The sequence below is a fragment of the Coenobita brevimanus genome, chromosome 55 (genome assembly GCF_032717465.1).
Source record: "Coenobita brevimanus isolate Jiangsu-jjx chromosome 55, ASM3271746v2, whole genome shotgun sequence".
In the NCBI taxonomy this organism is placed as follows: Eukaryota; Metazoa; Arthropoda; class Malacostraca; order Decapoda; family Coenobitidae; genus Coenobita; species Coenobita brevimanus.
The window spans coordinates 427,307-450,849 of record NC_137008.1 but is presented as its reverse complement, the minus strand read 5'-3'; the positions used below and the strand labels follow the sequence as shown (position 1 = coordinate 450,849).

At 42.7% G+C, this 23,543-nt stretch overlaps 1 protein-coding gene across 1 annotated transcript in view; it reads left to right on the top strand.

Annotated features, from left to right (window-relative positions):
* The window catches only part of LOC145401190 (polyamine-transporting ATPase 13A3-like), a 93,866-nt gene that overhangs the window by 68,582 nt on the left and 1,741 nt on the right, over positions 1–23,543 (top strand). Inside the window, exons 18-26 of the mRNA XM_080273494.1 lie at positions 2,110–2,359; positions 2,681–2,908; positions 3,734–3,881; positions 5,835–6,007; positions 10,067–10,235; positions 12,331–12,613; positions 20,065–20,218; positions 20,433–20,531; positions 21,777–21,858. Coding sequence (XP_080129620.1) covers positions 2,110–2,359; positions 2,681–2,908; positions 3,734–3,881; positions 5,835–6,007; positions 10,067–10,235; positions 12,331–12,613; positions 20,065–20,218; positions 20,433–20,531; positions 21,777–21,858 — 1,586 coding nt within the window. The remainder of the gene's footprint in view (positions 1–2,109; positions 2,360–2,680; positions 2,909–3,733; positions 3,882–5,834; positions 6,008–10,066; positions 10,236–12,330; positions 12,614–20,064; positions 20,219–20,432; positions 20,532–21,776; positions 21,859–23,543) is intronic.

Below are 23,543 nucleotides of genomic sequence, written 5' to 3'. Positions count from 1 at the left end.
GAGAGTTGTATGTAGAAAGGAAGAGAGGGGTGAAAAGATTATTACGAGAGAGTAAGAAGAGAGCGGATGAGGAATTTGGAAGGAATTTGAGTGTAAAGTGGGGGGACTGTAAGAAAATGTTCTGGAAAGAGGTGAAGAGAGTAAGACAGGGTGGCAGTGAAGTTATTCGAAGAGTGAGGTGGAGGGGGGAAGAGGGAGGGGGAGACCGAGGATGAGATGGAGGGATGGGGTGGAGAGGTATATGAGAGAGGGGGGTGTGAGTTGGGAGCGGGGCAGCGAAATGGCAGGGGACAGGGCGACATGGAGGCAATTTGTTTGTGGCCACCCTGAACGGGATTGAGGCGTCTGGCAATAGATAGATAGATAGATAGACAGAAAGATAAAAATGGTAGATTACTAGTGGAGAAGGGAGAAAAAGTGAGCAGATGGAGAGAACACTTTAAGGAATTGTCGAACATAGAGAATGGAAGTAATGCGAGTATAAGTGGCTGGGGAATGGCTGGGAGAAGAAGGGAAGTGAGAAGACAGGAAGAAATCAGTAAGATAGAAGTTGTTGAAGCAATGAAGAAAGTCAAATTGGGGAAAGCCCCAGAAATTGATGGAATGTGTGGTGAAATGCTGAAGCATGGGGGAGAGATAGTAGTGGAATGGATGTGGAAGATGTGCAGATTGGCCTGGGAGGAAGGTAGAGTCCCTGAGGATTGGAAGTCAGGTATAATTGTTCCCTTGTACAAAGGAAAAGAGGAAAGGGAGGTGTGTGGTAATCATAGGGGCATTTGTCTTCTTAGTGTAATAGGAAAAGTGTATGGTAGGATACTTATTGACAGAGTTAGGAAAATAACAGAGGAATTAGTTGGAGAAGAACAGGGAAGCTTTAGGAAGAGAAGAGGTTGTGTAGACCAGATATTCATTCTTAGATCTGTAGTGGAAAAGTTTCTAGAGAGGGGAAAGAAGTTGTATTCGGCCTTCATGGATTTTGAGAAAGCATATAATAGGGTGGATAGACAAGGATTGTGGAAAGTATTAAGAATATATGGAGTAGATGGGAAGTTGTTGAATGCTTTGAAGAATATGTATGATGGTGCTAAGGCTGCAGTGTCTGTGGATGGTGAACTGAGTGAATGTTTCTCTTTGAAGGTTGGGTTGAAACAGGGATGTGTCATGTCTCCATGGTTGTTCAATCTGTACATGGATGGGGTAATAAAAGAGATACAAGGTAGGGTAGTGGATGTTGGAGTGGCACTAGTGGGAGAGGGTTGTGTTTGGAAACTCCCTGTACTGTTGTTTGCAGATGATACTGTATTGTTGAGTGAAGACGAAGGGGAGCTGCAAGGCATGGTGGATGAGTTTGGGAGAGTGTGTAAGAAACGGAATCTAAAGGTGAATGTAGGGAAGAGTAAAGTGATGGTCTTTGAGTGAGGTGAATTCAGTGAATGTACAGTGAGGTTGGATGGTGAGGAAATGGAAAATGTCAGTAGGTGTAAGTACCTGGGGTGTGTGGTGATTAAGGATGGAAGTTTGGAAGGTGAAGCGCTTGTAAGGGTACAACAAGGAAGAAAGGTTGCTAGTTCCTTGAAAGCAGTAATAAGAAACAGGGAAGTGAGCATGGAAGTGAAAAAGTTACTACATGACAGTATTTTGATACCAACTCTAACGTATGGAAGTGAAGCTTGGACGTTGTTGGAAGGACACAAGTCAATAGTGAGAGCAGTGGAAATTAGTTATTTAAGAGGAGCCCGTGGAGTCACATGGAGAGATAGGCTGACAAATGAGGATATAAAGGAGCATTGTGGTTTGGATGTGGATGTGATAGGAAGTGTTAAGAGGAGCATACTGAGGTGGTTTGGCCATGTAAAGAGGATGGAGGGTGAGAGACTGATAAGGAGAGTGTATGTGAGTGAGATGGAGGGGGGGAGAGGGAGGGGGAGGCCGAGGATGAGATGGAGGGATGGAGTGAAGAGGTATATGAGAGAGGGGGGTATGAGTTGGGAGCAGGGCAGTGAAATGGCGGGGAACAGGGCGACGTGGAGGCGATTTGTTTGTGGCCACCCTGTACGGGATTAAGGCATCTGGCAATAGATAGATAGATAGATGGAATTTCCACCACAGGCGGCATGTTGCAATGTGTGGTGACGGCTGCAATGACTGCGGTGCAATGAGGGCTGCTGACTGCGGTATCTCTCTCTCCAAGACTGAGGCATCCATGGCAGCCCCCTTCACCTCCCAGCGGCCAGACATCAGCTGCATCCCGGCACTGCTGAGGGAGGGTCGAGCTGTCCTGGCCTCCACATTGGCTGCTGTCAAATACAATATCATTGCGTGCTTCACTGCTCTTATCTGTGTTATATTCCACTATGTTGTAAGTTTTTTCTTTGTTATGCTGTATGTCTTTGTGATATATCATTGTCAGGGTATATGTCTTCATTATGTCTTTGTTAGGGTATATGTTTCTCTTATATTTCTTCATTAAGATGTACAGTATACTGTCTTGGCCACCATTCTGGAAACTGAAGTATAATATTACTGTATGCATCACAGCTCTCATCTCAACATTGCATTGTTCATTATATATCTATTACTGGTATGTGTGTTTTTGCCATCATTATATATCTTTCTTATGAGATTGAACAGTGGACATTAGATCGCCATGTTTACAACAAACTAACCAATCATTTTGTAGGTCCACACTCAACCAACGGACCACCAGTATGTCCTGCTGGCCCTTGGACTGATGACTGTACCTTCACTGGTGGTTGGCTGTACCGGTCCATTTCCCCACCTGTCCCCTGTCCAGCCTGACTCCCGGCTCCTATCACCCATCACCATTGCATCAATCCTATCATTCCTTGGCATTCAAGCACTTACGTACTGGATGATGCTTGCTTACTTCCAGGCTCAACCTTGGTATGTTGTTATATATGTCTGTATCTATCAATCCATTTATTTATATATCTATCTGTCTGTATCATTACCTACCTGTATCTGTCTACACATATCTCCCTTCTTGTACCTCGTACCTATTTTCTCTGCTATGCGTCTACCTCCCGCTGCCTTCCTTTTCCCTTCTTTCTTCCTTTTTCTCAATCATACCACCTATTCCTTCCCCCACTGTAGGTTTAAGCCTCATATCTGTGAAGACTACGTGGACCCCCAACCCAGCTATGGAAACACTCTGTATACACTGTTCCCTAATTTTCCTACTCCTACCTTCTTTTTTCCTCCTTTCCTTCCTCCCATTTTTTCCTTCCTTCACTTTTCTCCTTCATTCTTTGTGTTTCCTTCTCCTTCATTCCTTGCATTTCTTCCTCCTTCATTCTTTTTTCTCTTCTTGCCTTCCTTTTCCTCCACCTCCCTGCTTTTTCCCATCCTCCTTCTTGCCTTTTCCCTTCTTCTTTGCTGTCTTTTCCTTCACCTTCCTTTTCTTCCTCTTCCTTCCTTCTTCCTTTTTCTTCTCATTCTTTTTTACCTTTTTCTCCTTTTCCTCTTCCCCCCATCTCACTTTGTCTTACCCTAGTTACAGGTTGTACATATACATATATGAAGGCAGTACATAGACGCCCCAGCGCAGCCACAGAAACACCTGTTTTTACACCATTCCCTCCATTCATTCTCCTTCCTTCATTCATTCATTCATTTTCCTTCTTCCTTCCTTCATTTTCTTCCTCCATCCTTCCTTTTCATCTTTTCCTTCCCCCTCCATCTCACCTTTTCTTATTCCCATCACAGGTTTGAGGAGGCTCACATATATGAAGGTGGTGCATGGACCCCCACGCCAAGCTATGAAAACACATGCCTCTACACACTGTGCTGTTTTTCTGTTACATCTGCTGCAGTCGTACTCTCACATGCCACACCATTCAGACTGCCTGTGTACACCAACTGTAAGTGTGAGGTAAAAACAGAGGGAGGGAGGAAGGGACACAACCGATGCAGAAAGTTTTTGTAATGTGTTACCCTTTATATATATATATATATATATATATATATATATATATATATATATATATATATATATGTGTGTGTGTGTGTGTGTGTGTGTGTGTGGTAATCATAGGGGCATCTGTCTTCTTAGCATAATAGGAAAAGTGTATGGTAGGATACTTATTGACAGAGTTAGAGAAAGAACAGAGAAATTAGTTGGAGAAGAACAGGGAGGTTTTAGGAAGGGAAGAGGTTGTGTAGATCAGATATTCATTCTTAGATCTTTAGTGGAAAAGATTCTAGAGAAGGGAAAGAAGTTGTATGCGGCTTTCATGGATTTGGAGAAAGCATATGACATGGTGGATAGACAAGGATTGTGGAAAGTATTAAGAATATATGGAGTAGGTGGGAAGTTGTTGAATGCTGTGAAGAGTATGTACGATGGTGCGAAGGCTGCAGTGCGTGTGGATGGTGAACTAAGTGAATTTTTCTCTTTGAAGGTTGGGTTGAAACAGGGATATGTCATGTCTCCATGGTTGTTCAATCTGTACATGGATGGGGTAATAAAAGGGGTACAAGGTAGGGTAGTGGATGTTGGAGTGGCCCTGGTGAGAGAGGATAGTGTTTGGAACCTCCCTGTGCTGTTGTTTGCAGATGATACTGTGTTGTTGGGTGAAGAAGAAGGGGAGCTGCAAGGCTTGGTGGATGAGTTTGGGAGAGTGTGTAAGAAACGGAATCTAAAGGTGAATGTAGGGAAGAGTAAAGTGATGGTCTTTGAGAGAGGTGAAGTTAGTGAATGAACAGCGAGGTTGGATGGTGATGAACTGGAAAATGTGAGTACGTTTAAGTACTTGGGTAGTGTGATGAATTAGGATGGAGGTTTGGAAGGTGAAGTGTTTGAAAGGGTACAGCAGGGAAGAAAGGTTGCTGGTTCTTTGAAAGCAGTGATAAGAAACAGGGAAATGAGCATGGAAGTGAAAAAGTTACTACATGACAGTATTGTGATACCAACTCTAACGTATGGAAGTGAAACTTGGACGTTGTTGGAAAGACACAAGTCAAGAGTGAAAGCATTGGAAATGAGTTATTTAAGAGGAGCCTGTGGAGTCACATGGAGAGACAGGCTGACGAATGAGGATATAAAGGAGCGTTGTGGTGTGGATGTGGATGTGATAGGAAGCGTTATGAGGAACACACTGAGGTGGTTTGGCCATGTGGAGAGGATGGAGGGTGAAAGACTGACGAAGAGAGTGCATGCGAGTGAGGTGGAGGGGGGAAGAGGGAGGGGGAGGCCGAGGATAAGATGGAGGGATGGGGTAGAGAGGTATATGAGAGAGGGGGGTGTGAGTTGGGAGCAGGGCAGTGAAATGGCGGGGGACAGGGCAACGTGGAGGCGTTTTGTTTGTGGCCACCCCAAACGGGATTGAGGCATCTGGCAATAGATATATATATATATATATATATATATATGATGTCCACAAAGTTGAAGAAAAATTAACTGTTAAAGATCCAACTCTACCTGTGAGGTAGCAGTAGAGCTACTGTATAAGTAACTCCATTCACTCTTTGTAGGTAGTAATGGAGCTGCCTGTTCCATATTCCAGTTTGCCCAACTTAGAGTACCAACAAAATTAAAACTGTGATATTTGGAACACTGTATCAGGATAGAGTGAGGATATTAAAATAATTGGTATCCAGTTGAAAAGATGATGTGCTGGATAGGGACACCATCATGTGGTGGTATTGATGTAACCAGGTGACTCCATTGCCTGGCTCTGCAAATGTCCCTCAACCATTTCTCCATCCATTGAAAGGATGGTGGACTTGCAGGACAGCTTCAGCTTGCAGTCTAGTGGCTTAAAGTCTGTGTGAGCCAGGGTCGACAAAACAATTTTTACGTGTATCTTTAACAGATGTGCTGACAGGGTATCTCCTGGTGGCCACATTCTTCTGCACATTCATCACCTTCTACACAGAGGATGGGCTTATCAACTTCTTCAATTTCCGTCCATTCCCTGACACTGAAGCGGCTGGCATGCTTTTCTGTGCTGCTGTTGTCTCTTTTGCTGCCAGCTTTGTGTGGGAGGTGAGATTCAAGGTTAAATAAGGTAAAATTTAATCTCCATGATTACTATAATATGTTCTCTTTAATTAGCCATAAGGCCTAAATCTCTCAAGCTTCAGTGCTACCTATTTAGCTATTTATAGCCAGAGCCAGGAAACCATTTACTACTTTAGGTGGTAACCGTATAACCAAATTTTGATGCCTGGTGGTTTAGTGGATAATTACGGTGCTCCAATCGGATTGAGCCAGTGAAGGTTTATATCCAAGGGGTGGTTGGGGTTTATTGCTCATGTAATGCCAGTTAGGGATGAGTGAGGCTGGTCACTATCATCTTAAATGTCAGGACCAACTTGCCTAGTCCTGGGCACCTACGCTCCTCATGGGGCAACATAGGATTGGATGATGGATGGATGGATGCTATAATCCCATGAAGGGTGTCCGTTTGTCTTTTAGTTAGTTGTTTTACAGGGAGGGGCACTAACCCTCTGCCAACCCACTTGTTGACACATAGGGAACACATATGGGTTGGTTATATGGTTACAGTTTAGAGTTGTAAATGGTTTCCTGGCTTACAGGCAACCATTTGGCTAGTCACTCAATGTAAAGCCACCTGAAAAGGAAAGAAGAAGAAGAATAAAAAGTGACACGGAAGATGAGTGAAATAGGAAGAGCAGAGGACAGATACAGAAAAAGAATTCAGTGCTGAGTTGTAATAATAGATTAACTTCTTTTGGACCTAGGTTGCTGTGTGAGGGATTTTGTTGGATGGGTACTGAGGGAACCACCCTCCACCTATGGACTTACACTTGCAAAGCTCATAGGTCCCTACCCACGGGTTCCCTACTTTATTCACTTATGAAAATGGCCAATTTTGTCCCATATATGGCACACAGGGCTATGAGAGGTTAACACACAAATATGGTATTACTCACAAATAAGCAATTAACCCCTTAACCGCGGGGCGTCACTTTCGTGATGCTTAGGAGCAAGGGATCATACCGCGGGGCGTCACTTTTGTGATTCTGTATTATTTTGAATTCACCCGGGCTTTCAAGTTGTGGCTTGTATCATCTATCAGTACTGCCAATGTCCAACACAAGTCAGCACTCCTAATCTCATCTGTACTCCCATCCATTGTTGACAATTTAGTCATTTCTCCCCGTTTTTGACTCCCCTCCCTACCTCCCCTCCATTACCCTCTCCTCTCGCCTGCCCGGCCATGCTACACTAAGTATATCTTCCCTGGAATATTCCACTGATTTCATCCATTGAAATAAGCCCTATACCCTATTCTTATACCAAATAATATATACAAAAAAGTAATAAGTGAGAGTGCCATACACCTGGAATTGGCTAATTATCACCTGACAACACCTCACATGCACTTGTTCACTAATTTTTGCTGTTTATTTCCCCTTGAAATATGTCATATACTCTATTCTCATAATAAAAATATATGTAAGGAGGGAAGGGAGAAGCCTAAGTGATATTTACATTCACCTGGAACTACCTAATTTATTATGTATTGTCTAGATTTCCTGCCAATCATTTCATAGCGTATATATTAGCAGCTGTCACCAGGCTGACATTGGCAGCATTGCACTCCCCCTAGGCAGGCCACCACACTGTATTCAGTTTACTGTCATCTTTGAAGGTGAAAGCACTTCGGATTCGCGCCTGTCAAATTCTGCCGTTTTTTAGCCCCATGCAAAGGGCCCTGTGACCTCTACCCCCTACTAAACCTTGTGTGGAAAGAGGTAAAGGGCTGACAATTGAAAGAGAGTGACTACGATCTTTCTGTTGAGTAAAACAGTGCAAGTGGAATTGTAAATAATGTGTAAACAGCAAGTGAAAGCAATGAATGTAAATTTAAGTGAACAGTGGAAAATAGTTTTATAAGTTACTGCCAGTGACAGTGCCTAACACAGTGTAAATAAAATAGTAATGTAAATAAAATAGAGAATGTAAATAGAAATGTAAATGAGTAGTAATATAAGAATATGAGTATATATACTAGGAGTAATTAAAGTGAAAGTTTCACTCTAGCATGTATGAATACTATGAGTTATGAAAGTGAAGGTGAAAATGACATTTACTCTCAACGCTAGTATACAGGACGAGAAAGTGAATGCTACGTATTTTACTGAAAGAGAAATTGAATGTCTACAGTGACAATAAACTACTGTTACTGAAGGAAACTTACGGATAAAGACTGTAGATATATATAAGTGTTATATAGTAATAGAAATATAAAGTGTGAGTGTTTTTTTTAATAATAAATGACAGAACACCAGCTGCGAACGATCGCAAGTGGGAAGGTCATATGCACTCGTAATTTTCATTGCTTTTACAGTGGGTTTTTTTTTTTTTTGGAGTATGGATTCCAAACTATTTGAGAATCATAGAATAGTGTTTCTAGTGATAATATCAGGCTGTAGTAATCATATTACGGGTTGTCGGGAAGTGTAAAGTGGAGACTTCGTTACCCAACTTCAGAGGTCTCCACAAGTCCTACGGTACTCATCAAAGGCTCAACAAACATTCCAGGAGAAAGCTGAAGATATGTTCCATATGCATATTTAATTTTATTATTCTAGGACTAATAACTGATTTTTGGCAAATATATTTAGAGAGTGTCGGAGGGCGAATATGCCCACGGGACATGCAAGTCAAAGCAAAACAAGCTCGGGGTTTAGGGGTTAAAAATATGCAGAGCTGTAGCATTACTTTATGCTATTAATGAATGGCATGAAATGTGCTGCAAAAAATAAAAAATCTGAGCCAAGTTAGTGTAAATGAACTGTAATCATATATTAACTACACTGGGCCATCAAGTGAGCTGAAAGGGGTTAGGCTTTTGACAGAGTAGAGCAGGTATATTATGAACATTGTTGGGATACTGATGATGATGATGATATTGCACATTTAGAGATGGATGCTATACAGTGTGGTTTGGCTGCCATAGCGACAAATCTAACAGTGATGTTGGTGATAATAATTGAAGTGGTGGGGGCGGCAATGATAATGAGGGAGAGTGGCCATGAGCAATTTGCCACGAGGACATGGGAAGTTATTCCATCTTCTGCAGTGTCTATGATGAGTTGGTACATAGAGATGTAGTGGTATTAGAGGTAGACTGCAAGATAATGCTGGTTTCATGCATGTAGTGTGTTCAGAAGACCAGGTGGAGACTTTCAGGCGTGAAAGGACTGAACTTGCTGGTAGTTTCTAGAGTGTGTGGAAAAGTTCTGTTATTTGGGAGACATGTTAGGTGCTGGAGGTGGGGCTGGAGCTAGCTCTGTGGCAAGAGTGAGGAGTGGTTGGAAGAAGTTCAATGAGCTATTGCCTCTTCCGAAATTGAGTGGGCTCTCCCTTCGTGCTAAGGGATCTTTGTATGCAGCATGAGTTAGGAGTGTAATGCTGTTTGGTAGTGAGACATGGTCAGTAAAGGAAGAGGATATTCACAGGCACAGAGATACAGAAATGGCAATAATTAGGCGGATGTGCAGTGCATTCTTGAGTATGAGGCCTAGGGGGGCTAGGTTTACGATGGAAGAGTTGAGGGGTAAAATGGGACTGGAGTGTATTGGCGCCATGATGAGGAGAGGTAGATTGAGATGGTTTGGGCATGTGGAGAGGGTGTGAGATTATAATTGGGTGCAGAAAGTGAGAAGTGTTAATGTTAGGGGTAGGGATGCGAGAGGTAGACCGAAAAAGACCTGGGATGAGGTCATTGAGTGTGACCTCAGGGATAAAGGACTGAATAGGGAAGCTGCCAGAGATCGAGCAGCATGGAGAGCTGCCATTAGGTGACCAAGGCCAACTCATGCAGGCATGTTGGAGCCTTCAAAAACGAATGAACGAACTGCTGATGATGATAATAATGGTGGTGGTGCTAATTGTGGCAATGATAATGGTGCTAGTTTTGGCAATAATAATGGTGATGGTACCAGTGGAGATGATGATAATGGTGTGGTAGTGATGGTGATGATGATTATAATGGTGGTAGTGATAATGAAGATGATGATAATTATGGTGGTGATGGCAATGATAATGATACAGCTGATTATAATATTTCAGAGGTGGGTGCTGTACAGTGCGGTATGGTTTTGGTTGTTACCATGGTGCCGCAGTCTGTGTTTACGCCGCCCACTGTATGTTCAGCTGGAGGACGAACTTCGCGCTGACACTAAATGGCCAGAACTCTCATCCCCGCCCACTGACCAGTTTGACCAAGCATCCAGTCTAGGTAGGGGCAGTCTATCTGTTTGTCTGTCTATCTGTCTCTGCATCTCTCTAGCTAGGTAACCCTCATCCATTCCTTTTTTGCCCCATCAGGAGTGTAGGGGCCCAGAACTAGACACTCAGTCCCAGCATTTGACGGAAAAGGTAACCATTCTCGCATTCCCCTGAAGGCACTTTGTGAGCAGTAAACCCTTTCACCCCTCAAATGTTAACTCTTATATGTCCCATCTGGTTGGGGTGCCTTAACTCATTATGCAGCCAGGTGTCATTTGGTTATATGACTGCTACATAATGTAGTATATGATTGGTTTCCTGAGTTATGGGAAACCATTAGGCTTGTTACCCAGTCAAGAGTCACATGAAGGCAGCTCTGCATCAGGTGAGTGGATAATGGGTGCCCCTGCGTATGGGCAGCATCAGAATTTTAAAACACCTGTGTTTGGAAGTTATGTCTGTGAGGTGGAGTCAGGATTCTGGGGGTTTTGAATGATGAGTGAATGAGCATCTGACCCATTTCACAGGGCATGCTGTTGTTAATTCCTCCTTGTTCATGCTTTCTTTTTTCTAGTGTTTTGGACCCTTCATTACCCCATCTGTAGGTGGGAAAAAAAGGTCTGGTTGATGATGATGTGGGTGAGAAGGCTGTCCAAACAACACAGGTTCCGAGCCTCAGTTAAAGTGGAGTGGGATCAGCTCCACAATGGAAGGCCAGGAAAATTTATTTGTCTGTTTTTCCATCCATTTTCTGTCAACCTGTAGCCAAATAACAGGTTCTGGGCTTCTGTAAAGGTTGCTTGGAGGGGGCTTACTTCCACTGCGGGAGGTCATAAGGATTTATTCATCCTTCTTTCTATCTGCCAACCTGTCTATCAGTCTACCTGTCTTTGTCTGTCTGTCTCTTTTTATAGCCAGACATCTTAATCCTAGAGAGTGTGTCCACTACCATACAACACTCGTGGTCAGTCTCTCATTCTCCATTCTCTCCACATTGCCAGAGAAACTACAGGAGAAAAATGAAACCAAGGAAGATTTACCTGTCTGGCTATCTAGCTATCAATCAGTCTTGATCCCAGGGGAGGTGATCTTTCTTACATAAATGGTCTGTTCAGAAAGTACCCGACCTTAGGCTCTTAAAAAAGTAAATAGCTAACCTGTTGAGCCACGACATTAATCCCCCTCAAAGTAGACTTCTGATATGACACACACAGCCTAGTGTTCTTTCCACTGCCAGAAACATTTTTCAAAGTCGGTTTTCAGTATCTACAGCAGGTGCTTTGTTGCATTCATCATGATCTGTTCTCTAGTCTCGAACTGGGAACACTCCAGCGGAGTTTTGAGCTTGGGAATAACCAAAAGTCGCATAGAGCCATGGCTGGTGAGTAGGGAGCCTGCTGGACTTGTGGGATGTCGTACTTGGCCAAAAATTCTTGAATCAGTTGAGAAGAATGGGCAGGGGCATTGTCATGGTGCAGCTTCCAACTTGCCGCTTTCCAAAGGTCTGGTCTCTTCCATCGAACTGCATCGCAAAGATGATGGATAACATCAAGGTAGTAATGTTTGTTGACAGTCTGACCTTCTGGTGCATATTCATTGTACACAACACCACTGTAGTAAAAAAAAAACTGTCACTATGCAAGTGCATTTCACCTTGCTGCAGACCTGTCGTGCTTTTTTGAGCTGAGGTGGCCCTGCATGCATCCACTGGAACGACTGTGCTTTGGTTTTTGGGTCGTACCTGTACACCTAAGTCTCATCCACAGTGATAAAAGCCTTCAGAAAGTCTGGATTGTGATTTGCACACTCTAACTTGTCTTGAGCAATGTTCATCCAAGAGAAGAGATCATGAAGAATGCAACGAAGCACCTGCAGGAGTTACCGAAAACCGACTTTGAAAACTGTTTCAGGCATCAGAAAGAATGCTGGATCATGTGTGTTAAGTCAGAAGGGGCCTACTTTGAGGGTATGTGTCAAGTCAAATAGGGTCTACTTTGAGGGGGATTAGTGTCCTAGCTCAACAGGTTAGCTACTGTATTTATTTTTTTTAGAGCCTAAGGTCAGATACCTTATGAACAGACCTTGTACAGTACTCTCCTTGTCAGTTCTGTTCTTTCCACCCTCAGAGGAGCTGCTAGAGAAAAGCGTTGAGCAAAACGTTGAGCTATTCGACTTCAAGGAGTACGGGGAAGAAACGATGTGGATGAGAAAACTATCCAGACGACATGAGTTCCGAGCCTCCATTAAGTATGCAGCAAAGGGGAACAACAGCACGGAAGGCCAGGAGGATTCCTCGGCCTCCTTGAGCCCTCTCAAGTTGGAAAAGGAAACAAAGATGAAGCAGAAAATTAATTTGGTCGATGATGTTTTTACACCACCCCCTGAAAGGTACTTGTATTCTATTTTATGCTATGTTGGGTTGGAAAACACACACACACACACACACACACACACACACACACACACACACACACACACACACACAGCCACAACGGACGGATGTGTCTCTCAACAGCTCACAGGCCCAGGCTGCATACTGTAAGTAGTTTCCAGGAATTATGTTTATTCTGTCTCCTGTGGTTTTGCTTTAAGTTTAAAATATTGTAAGTTAATATAGACTACCAAAAATGTAAAGATTTAATGGGAGGAATATACATGAAGTTTTGTAGTATTTTTGGTAACAGCTGTTTTTGCTACAGCAACCAACATCCAACATGGCCGAAAATGTAAACATTGAGGGACTCGAATTTCCAGGATTTGATAGAAATACTAATATCATGGATCTGGTTAAAACATTGATAATGAGGATTAGTGAACTTGAAAAGAAAGTGGAGAATTTAGTGTTAAAGGACGTGTCTGAGAATACGGAAATTACTATACAGAGTCTGATCCAGTCCAATGAGACGGCGAATGAAGAAATAAGAAATTTGAAGCGTGAAAATGTTGAATTGAGGAGGAAACTAGAAGAGAGTACTAATAAAACAGAGAAGGTGAGTAGTGTATTAGAAGAACATAAGGCAAAGTGGGCACACGTAGAAGAAGAACAGAAAGAAGTGGTCAGCTTAAGAGAAATCATCCAGGAAGAAAGGGAAATGAACAAGAAAAAGATGGAAGAAAATGTAGTGAAAATACTGAAGAAAAAAAGAGAAAATAGTGAGAGAAACTGTAGAAAGGAACAGATGTGTGGTAATATTTGGAAACAGGGAAGAGGAAGAAAAGGTTAGATTCGTGAGACTCGAGAGAGACACGAACCTGGTGAGAGGTATATTAGGCAAAATTGACCCCGAAGGAGACAAGTGGGTAAAAGAAATAGAGGAAGTAAGGAGGATAGGGCCTTATAGGAAAGGGGAAACAAGACCAATGAGAGTCAGTTGACATCAGAAAGTTTAGTAAATGATATACTGTACTCAAAATGACCTGGAAATTAAGCAAAGAGGCTGGAATGGAAAATACTATAATAAGAAAAGATTTAAATGAAGAAGAAAGAGAAGTTTTAAAATCATTGAAAGATCAAGTAAAGGAAAAAAATGGTAAGAGGACAGAGGAAGAATGTAATACTTTTTTTTGGAGAGTATTGGATATGAAAGTAAGGAAGTGGTATATAAGGAAATAGAAGCGAAGGAAACTAAGGGGGATAGCTGTGAAAGATTAGAAATTGAGGAAGTGGTACTGACGGAGAGAAGAGGGTATACTGTAGAAAACATGAAAAATAATTTAAAGGTGATATACACTAATATTGATGGTTTAATATCGGCCAGGCTTGAAATTAATAATTTCTTGAGAGAATATGAACCTGGTGTCATGTGCTTTGTAGAGACCAAATTAAGAGAGGATATTGATGTTCATTTGGGAGATGGTAAATACAATCTGTGGAGAAGAGACCGAAAAGAAAAAACGGGAGGAGGAGTGATGATAGCAGTGAAGAACAACATAAATGTAGATACCATGGAAATGGGAGAAGGCAGGGCTGAAGTGATATATATGATATTAGAAATTGGAGAGAAAGTTGAGAGATATAGCGGTAGTGTATGTTCCCCCTTAGACGAGAGCATGGAATGATGACGAATACCATGAGATGTTGTCTGATATGGCTAGCTATTTACAAAAAATAATTGAGAAAAGCAATAATATAATTATGGTGGCTGACTTTAACTGTAAAGAGGTGAACTGGGAGGAATGGGACTCAGGAGGCAGCGAGGATTCATGGGGCACTATATTATTAAATATCTATCTATCTATCTATTGCCAGACGCCTCAATCCCTTTTGGGGTGGCCACAAACAAATCGCCTCCAAGTCGCCCTGTCTCCCGCCATTTCACTGCCCTGCTTCCAACTCACACCCCCCTCTCTCATATACCTCTCCACCCTATCCCTCAATCTCATCCTCGGCCTCCCCCTCTCTCTTCCCCCCTCCACCTCACTCACATACACTCTCTTCATCAGTCTTTCACCCTCCATCCTCTCCACATGGCCAAACCACCTCAGTGAGTTCCTCATAACGCTTCCTGTCACATCCACATCCACACCACAACGCTCCTTTATATCCTCATTCGTCAGCCTGTCTCTCCATGTGACTCCACAGGCTCCCCTTAAATAACTCGTTTCCACTGCTCTCACTCTTGACTTGTGTCCTTCCAACAACGTCCAAGCTTCACTTCCATACGTTAGAGTTGGTATCACAATACTGTCATGTAGTAACTTTTTTACTTCCATGCTCACTTCCCTGTTTCTTATCACTGCTTTCAAAGAACCAGCAATCTTTCTTCCCTGCTGTACCCTTTCAAGCACTTCACCCTTCAAACCTCCATCCTTACTCATCACACTACCCAAGTACTTAAACGTACTCACATTTTCCAATTCCTCACCATCCAACCTCGCTGTACATTCACTGACTTCACCTCTCTCAAAGACCATCACTTTACTTTTCCCTACATTCACCTTTAGATTCCGTTTCTTACACACTCTCCCAAACTCATCCACCAAGCCTTGCAGCTCCCCTTCGTCTTCACTCAACAACACAGTATCATCTGCAGACAACAGTACAGGGAGTTTCCAAACACTATCCTCTCTCACCAGGGCCACTCCAACATCCAGTACCCTACCTTGTACCTCTTTTATTACCCTATCCATGTACAAAGAGATCATCCAGTCTAAAAACTTAAACGAGTTTAAAGCTAAATTTGACTTACTGAGAAACAGCGATGGGAACCCACAAGCATAGCATATTTCGTGTGTATCTCAATTAGGTATATTGGGTAAATACGTAAGTACTTGGAACGACTTAGACAAAAAGGTGGTGCAGGAGAAAAACATTAATGTGTGTAAAAGTAAACTAGATAAATGTGGATATGGAGAGAGGACAACACGAGCATCGCTCAGTTCCTGTATACTACTAGTAGGTAAACAAATAGGTAAATACACACACACAGGGAGATACTTACCCATTTCAGTCCTTTTTTTTTTTTTTTTTTTTTTTTTTTTTTTTTTAAGAATAAAATCCCCCCTGTGGAGGGGGGGACACAATCTGGCCGCACTATGGGGTGGTACTACTACTCTGCGGCCAGGTTGTGTTAGGAAGAATACTGCCACCGTATTCCCTGCATGTCGTAAAGGGCGACTAAAAGGGGCAGGGTGAGAGGACTAGGGACCCCCTCCTCTGTTTTTTAGTTCCTAAAAAGAGACAGGCCAGAGAAAGGGATGGGGGATGGAGTTATCCCCGTACCCTGGAGATTGGGTCTATGAATGTGCGTGGATGTAGTACGATTGAGGCTAAAAGGGAGGAGATTGGGAGAATGTTTGTGAGAAGAAAGTTGGATGTGTTAGCTTTGAGTGAAACGAAGATGAAAGGGAAGGGTGAGTCTATGTTTGAAAGTGTGAATGGAAGATTGTCAGGTGTTGATAGAGGAAGGGCAAGAGAAGGTGTGGCCTTGTTAGTGAGTCCGGAAGTACAGCAGTGTGTGATTGAATGGAAGGAGGTGTCATCGAGACTGATGTGGGTGAAAGCGAAATTTTAACGTGAGTTGTGGGTGTTTGTGAGTGCATATGGGCCTGGTAGTGAAAGGGATGAAGAAGAGTGGGAGTCTTTCTGGAATGATGTTGATGAGTGTCTGCAGAGTTTTGGAGCGAATGTGAATGTGGTAATGATGGGAGATCTGAATGCTAGAGTGGGAAATGTAGCAGTTGAAGGTGTTGTTGGTATGCATGGTGTCCCTGGAAGAAATGAAAATGAGGAACGAACGATAGGGATGTGTGTTGAGCGAGAGATGGTGATTGGAAATACAGTATGCTGTTTGAGAAGAAAGATATTTATAAGTATACATGGGTGAGACAGGAGGGTGGAAGGGTTGTTGATAGAGCTTTGATGGACTATGTGGTTGTGTCTAGGAATGTAATAGGAAGATTGTTGGATGTGAGAGTTCTGAGAGGGGAGGATGGAGGTATGTCTGACCACTACCTGGTGGAGGGAAAGTTAAGAGTAGGTAAGAGATGGGTGAGAGCTAGGAGGGTCAGGTGTGGCAGGGAGGTTTTGAAAGTGAGTGAGTTGGATAAAAGAGAGAAAATGATAGAGTATCGGGAGAAGTTGAAAGATGAGTGGAACGCAGTGAAAGATCAGGAAAATAGCAGTGTGGAGGAGGAATGGCAGTTGTTTAAGTGTGCTGTGGTAAGGCATGCAGAAGAGGTGTGTAGTGCGAGACGTGTGGGTGGTGGTGTAAGAAAAGGAAGTGAATGGTGGTGCGAGGAAGTAAGTATGGGTGTGGCTGAGAAGAGACGTGCATATGAAGTGTGGCTGCAGAGGAAGGATGAGGTGTCATATGAGAGGTTTAAGGAAAAGAGGAATAGGGTGAGAAGGGCTGTGCGTGATGCTAAAGTGGCAGCAAATGAGAGGTGGGGTAGGCGGCTGACAGAGAATTTTCAACAGAATAAGAAAATGTTCTGGAAGGAGGTGACAAGGGTATGAAAGGGAGAGTCTGGGAAGGAAGAGCGAGTAAAAGCAGAGGATGGAAGGATGTTAATTGAGATGGATGCAGTAAGGAAGAGATGGGCAGAGTATTTTGAAAGACTGTTAAATGTAGAGGAGGAAAGGGTGGCTGAGATTGTGGCGCATGGAAGGGTGCAAGGAATAAATGTGTTGGGAGAGTTGAATGATTCTTTGATCATGAAGGAGGAAGTGGAGAAGGCAGTAAAGGAGATGAAAACAGGGAAAGCTGCAGGTATGGATGGGTGTGCTGTGGAATGCCTGAAGGGTGGTGGAGTGACTATTGTTGACTGGTTGGTAAGATTGTTGAATGTGTGCTTTGTGAAAGGTATGGTGCCAATTGACTGGGCAAGTGTTTGTGTGGTCCCGTTGTATAAAGCCAAGGATGATAAGTATGAATGTACTAGCTTTAGGGGTATAAGTCAGTTGAGTGTTGTAGGTAAGGTGTTTGGTAGAGTGTTAATTATGTGAGTTAGAGAGGGTACAGAGGGAGTGATTGGTGATGAGCAGTGTGGCTTTAGGAGAGGGAGGGGATGTGTGGATCTGGTGTTCGCTGTGAGACAAGTGTGTGAAAAGTATTTAGCAAAAGGCAAGGATGTGTTTTGAGCATTCATGGATTTAGAGAAAGCGTATGATAGAATTGATAGGGAGGATATGTGGACTGTTTTCAGACTGTATGGACTTGATGGTAGGTTACTAAAAGGGGTGAAAAGTTTTTATGTAAATAGTAGAGCGTGTGTAAGAGTGGGAAATGCTGTGAGTGATTGGTTTCCTGTGAGAGTGGGGCTGCAACAGGGATGTGTGATGTCACCTTGGTTGTTTAATATTTATATGGATGGTGTTGTATGGGAGGTAAATGCAAGAGTTTTAGGTGGAGGTCTGAGTCTGGTGAATGTTGATGGTGGAGAGTGGAATCTGAAGCAGCTGCTGTTTGCAGATGATACTGCACTGGTGGCTGATTCAGAAGAGAGATTGAGACAGTTGGTAGAGGAGTTTGGAAGGGTGTGTGAAAGGAGGAAATTGAAAGTAAATGAGAATAAGAGTAAAGTGATGAAGTGTACGAGATCGGTAGATGGTAGGAGGATGAATATAGTTCTGAATGGTGAGTTGCTTGAGGAGGTAGATTGTTTTAAATATCTAGGGTCACATGTTGCTGTGGATGGAAGAATAGATGCAGAAGTGAAGTTTAGAATGAATGAAGTAGGAAAGGTGCTGGGAGGAATGAAAAAAGTGTTTAGATGTCATTCGCTTAGAATGGATGTAAAGAGAAGGCTGTATGAGGGTGTTGTGGTACTGACTGCGTTATATGGGGCTGAAACATGGAATATGGGTGTAGCAGAGAGGAAAAGAGTGAATGTAATGGAGATGAGATGTCTGAGGAGTATGTGTGGAGTGACGCGTATGGATCGAGTGCAAAATGATGAAGTGCGAAGGAGAACTGGAGTTGTTCGGGAGATGGCTGGTAGAGTTGAGCAGAGGGTATTGCGATGGTTTGGGCATATGGAGAGAATGGATAATGAGCGATTGGTGAGAAAGATAACTAGATCTGATGTGAGAGGTGTAAGGCTGATAGGAAGACCACGAATAGGATGGATGGACAGTGTGAAGAGAGCGCTGGATGTGAGAGGGATGTCTGTTGAGCAAGGAAGAGTGGCTGTGCGTGACAGAAATAAATGGAGAGAAATTGTGAACAAATAAATGATGACACAGCCCTGAGGGGATATTCTCCCACATTTGGTCTGATCAGCTAGTCAGGTCAGGTGCAGGTAAGGGGATGGGTCTATTATGATGTGACAGGGGTAAACCAGCTCTGCTGTCGGGCCCTGCTGCGGATGTCACTGACTTCACTGTGCAGTTGACCCTTGTGCGGTGTGGTGCGGTGAGGATCTGTCCCTTCTCCCCTTTGGGGCTAAGATGCGAATGAATGTGTTTGAATGGATGAGTAAATGGGGAGTGTGTCGTCCTGTCTCGGCTACCTCCCTTTCCTTGGGGGAAGCAGCCTAGGTATATAGATAGATAGATAGATAGAATAAAATCATACATTTTAAGTTAACCTAAGTAACATTATCTCAGGGAGTGATAGATAAGGCAGTAACAGAAATTAATTCATCTTCAAGCTGTGTGTCTGAGTATTGATCCATCTATCCAGCTACCTGTCTGTCAGTATCCACTTAGCTATATACAGTATCTATATACAGTAGAAGCCCGATTTAACAAACTAATTCAGCCATCTCCCAATCCATTGTCTAAAATTTTTTGCTAAATCGAGTTCCGTAACCAAGGCTTACTATAAGGGAAACTTTTCCATTAGTTGGAGATGCTTTCCGGTAAGTCCTTGAAGGCAACTGTCAGGCCGAGTTCCGGACAATGCGCACCCAAACCTAGCAGACTATGCTAACTCTCAGTGCATCACACAGCAGTCTGAACCCATTATTGATACCCCCACGTAAATGCATTATTGTGTACTGTACATGTTAACAGTGATACATACAGTACTGACTTAGTAATAAAATATGCACACATAAAGAATAAGGTGAGGATAATAGCGTGGAATATGATGAAATGTATAGTAGTATAAGTTAAGGAGAGCACCATAAGGTATGAAGAAATGTCCAGTAAGGTAAGGTAAGGATAGCACTGTAAAGTACTGTAGTGTATGATGAAATGTCTAGACACTCTCGCTTTACTGGACTTTTTCCAGCTAGTTGGTGGTTTTTGGAACAGAGTTTCCTTAATGGAGTTATACTAGTGTTAGTGGAAATTTTCCCTTAAATAGGGCAAATAAATACCAGAAAAAAATGCTTCCACTTTTTCGTGCTTATGTTATATCAGGCTTCTACTTTATCTACCTATCCATACACAGTGCTGGGTACCGAGAGCCATATGATAGCTTGGAAGGGAGTGACAGATCTGGCATTACCAGCAGCAAATTCATCTTCAATCAAAGTGTGAGAGAACAGATCAATAAAGGAACAAGAGGAGACTTCAGGACTTTCCGTGGCACTGTCAAAGATAAGGTGAGGAGAGAGAGAGTACTGTATAGAGTCATTTCTCTTACTGTCTTATTGTTTTGGAAAAAAAGAGATGGGAGCGAGAGACAGGAGATGTTCTGTCACTTTCCTTTCTATCGTAGTTCTTTATTTACTGGTATTTATTGAGAGAGCGAGGGAGGGAGAGTATAGTGTTGTGAAACCTCATATAATGCAACTCTAAGCTTTTCTCCTAATGCAGCGTCAAAGAGCCACAGATGAGCGCACAGCCGAGCCCTATGAGGTGATCCAGTTGATTGACAATGCTCTGCAGCCTGAGAACATTTATTCATCCATATCAGTAAGTTTGAGCTAGAACACAGTAAGTTAAACAGTAATTCTCACACAGTAAATTTTACACAGTATGTTACACTTTGTATGTTTCACACAGTAAGTTTTGTGCAGCAAGTCTCACCTATAGTCAGAGTATTTTAACCTGAGGGAACAAGGCCACTCCCATAGCCAGGGGTGCAGTTTTTGTTTAATAAATAGGGTGGCCTAAGGAAAACTCTTTGGGAGAGGCTGTGGCTGTTTGCTGGGAAATATGGGATGGCCAGTGCCACCATGGCCACCTCTTTGGCTGTGCCACTGCCTGTAATTCGAATGCAGTAGATCCGTGCTATACCAGACTAATTGAGTGGAAGCTTGATATGATAAAGCCAATAATCCAGTATATCCAATGGTCCCCCCCCCCCCAAAGTGGGATTTCAAGCATATATTGGAATATAAATTAGTGAAATAGTATATTCTAGTACTAAAAGTGAAAACTACCCATTTTACACCTACTTGATCCTTAATTTCACACCCTTGTCATAGCACTTCTTCATGACTAGTACAGTATTACTATAGTCTGTTTTAATAACCCAGGAATCATGATGGGGAGAGGGCAATTTCAGGCCAGGCTGGGGTAAAAAAGGGTAGGAAACTCATGTACTGTACACTGTACCCGTATAGATGGATGTACACTCTTCACACTCATACTTCTCTTGTTGTACACTTAGTTAACTGTCATTCATCGTCATTCATCTCAACAGCGTATTTCCAATCACCATCTCTCGCACAACACACATCCTAATCATTCATTCCCCATTTTCATTTCTTCCAAGTACACCATGCATACCAACTACGCCTTCAACTGCTACATTTCCCACTCTAGCATTCAGATCTCCCATCATTACCACATTCACATTTGCTCCAAAACTCTGCAGACACTCATCAACATCATTCCAGAAAGACTCCCTCTCTTGTTCATCCCTTTCACTACCAGGCCCATATGCACTCACAGACACCCACAGCTCATTCAAATTTTGCTTTCACCCACATCAGTCTCGATGACACCTCCTTCCATTCAGTCACACATGACATGAAATCTATTAAACCTTAATTTAGAGGTAGGATTGAGTCTCCTTGGTTGTTAGTTAAGTTAACCTTCCAGTATGACTGAAAGAGGCTAGGAATCTTTGTCATGTGAAAACAAACTGCAGCAACAATAAGCTAAAGTATAGGTCATGAAATTGAAAGGGTTAACTAGTGGTGTTGTTGACAGGAGAGCCCACTCGAGGAGTCACAGGAGTCAACCTCTGAGCCAGCCAACCAGGCCAGCAGGCCAGACGAACATCATGAGTCAGGTAAGGAAGAGAGGAACAGAGAGAGAGAGAGAGAGAGGGAAGGTTGAGTCTTTCTTTTAATGTTTTAGGAAGAGTGAGAAAGAAACAAAGGAAATGTTGAATCACTTCTTTTACTGTCTTACTTTTGGGGGGGAGAGAGAAAGAGAGAGAGGACAGCCAGTGTTTCTCAAGTGATAAAGAAAAATTATGAAGACAACTTATGTATCACAGCTAATTAGAGAGAGACAGACAAGACAGAGAGAAAGAGAGTTGGATCATATTGGTGCCACTACATGAAGGCATTCCTCTCTAGATGTTGATGATCACAGTGATTATATTTAAAACAGAGATATGTGATGTGTTATGTCCAGTAGAGTAAATGTTGATGATAATAATGAAATTCGTGTGGTATGTTTTGTCATATAATGCAAATGATGATGTGATGATATATTTATGTTCATTGCCAGCCGCTTTAATGTTCTTTGTCAGGTGGAGTAGATGATGATTATGCTCTTCCTTTGTAACTTATGTGCTATCAGGCAGATTCGCCATAGTGAGGGATCCACCAAGTCCAGCTGAGAGCCTCTGTTATGATATACATTTCATACCTGTTTTATAGTGTGTGTGTCTGGCTTGAGCAGATGATGATGATATATTGTACCTTTATAGCTTGAATTTGTCATATGTCAGGTAGATATAAATTCCTTACCTCTTATATGTCAGATAGACTTGAGTAAATAATCCATCCATCCATCATCCAATCCTATGTTGCCCTGTGAGGAGCATAATAGCCCAGGGCTAGGCAAGTTGATCGTGGCATTTAAGATGAGAGTGATCAGCCTCATTCATTTCTGAGTGGCATTACATGAGCAATAAACCCCAACCACCCCCTGGATATAAACTTACACAGGATTGGGCCGATTGGAGCACCTTAATTACTCACTAAACCACCGGGTTCCATAATTTGGTTACATGGTTACCACCCAGCATAGTAAATGGTTTCCTGGTGTACAGAAAACCATTTGGCATGTCACTTATTGTAGAGTCACCCATACGTAGATGGAAGATGAAGGAAAGAAAGACAGAAGAGGAAGAAATGAAGAAAGGAAAGGGCAGACATCCAAAGCAGCACTACATCGAGTGAGTGGATGGTGAGTGCCCCCACCTACACTAAATAATAATAATAATAATAATACTGTAATAATCGTCATATTGTTTACAAAGGCTCCAGCATGCTTGCATGCATCGGCCTTGGTCACCAAATGGCGGCTTTCCATGCTGCTCAATCTCTGGCAGCCTTCCTATTCATTCTCTTGCCCCTGCAATCATACTCAATGACCTCGTCCCAGGTCTGTTTTGGTCAGCCTCTCACAACCCTACTCCCAACGTTCACACTTCTCACCTTCTACACCCAGCTGTCATCCTCCATCCTCTTAACATGCCCAAACCATCTCATCTACCTCTCATCATCACAACATCAGTACGTTGAAGTCTTGTCAATCCTTCCTCTCAACTCTTCATTCGCAGTCCTAGCCCTCCTGGGCATTGAATTCAATGATGCACTACACACCACTACACACCCATCTAATCATTGTCATTTCTTCACATTTTAGCCTTCGAATATTCTCTTCCTTAACTGCCCAGGCATCACTACCATACAGCATTACACTCCTAACACACGCCACATAAAAAAATCCTTTAGCACA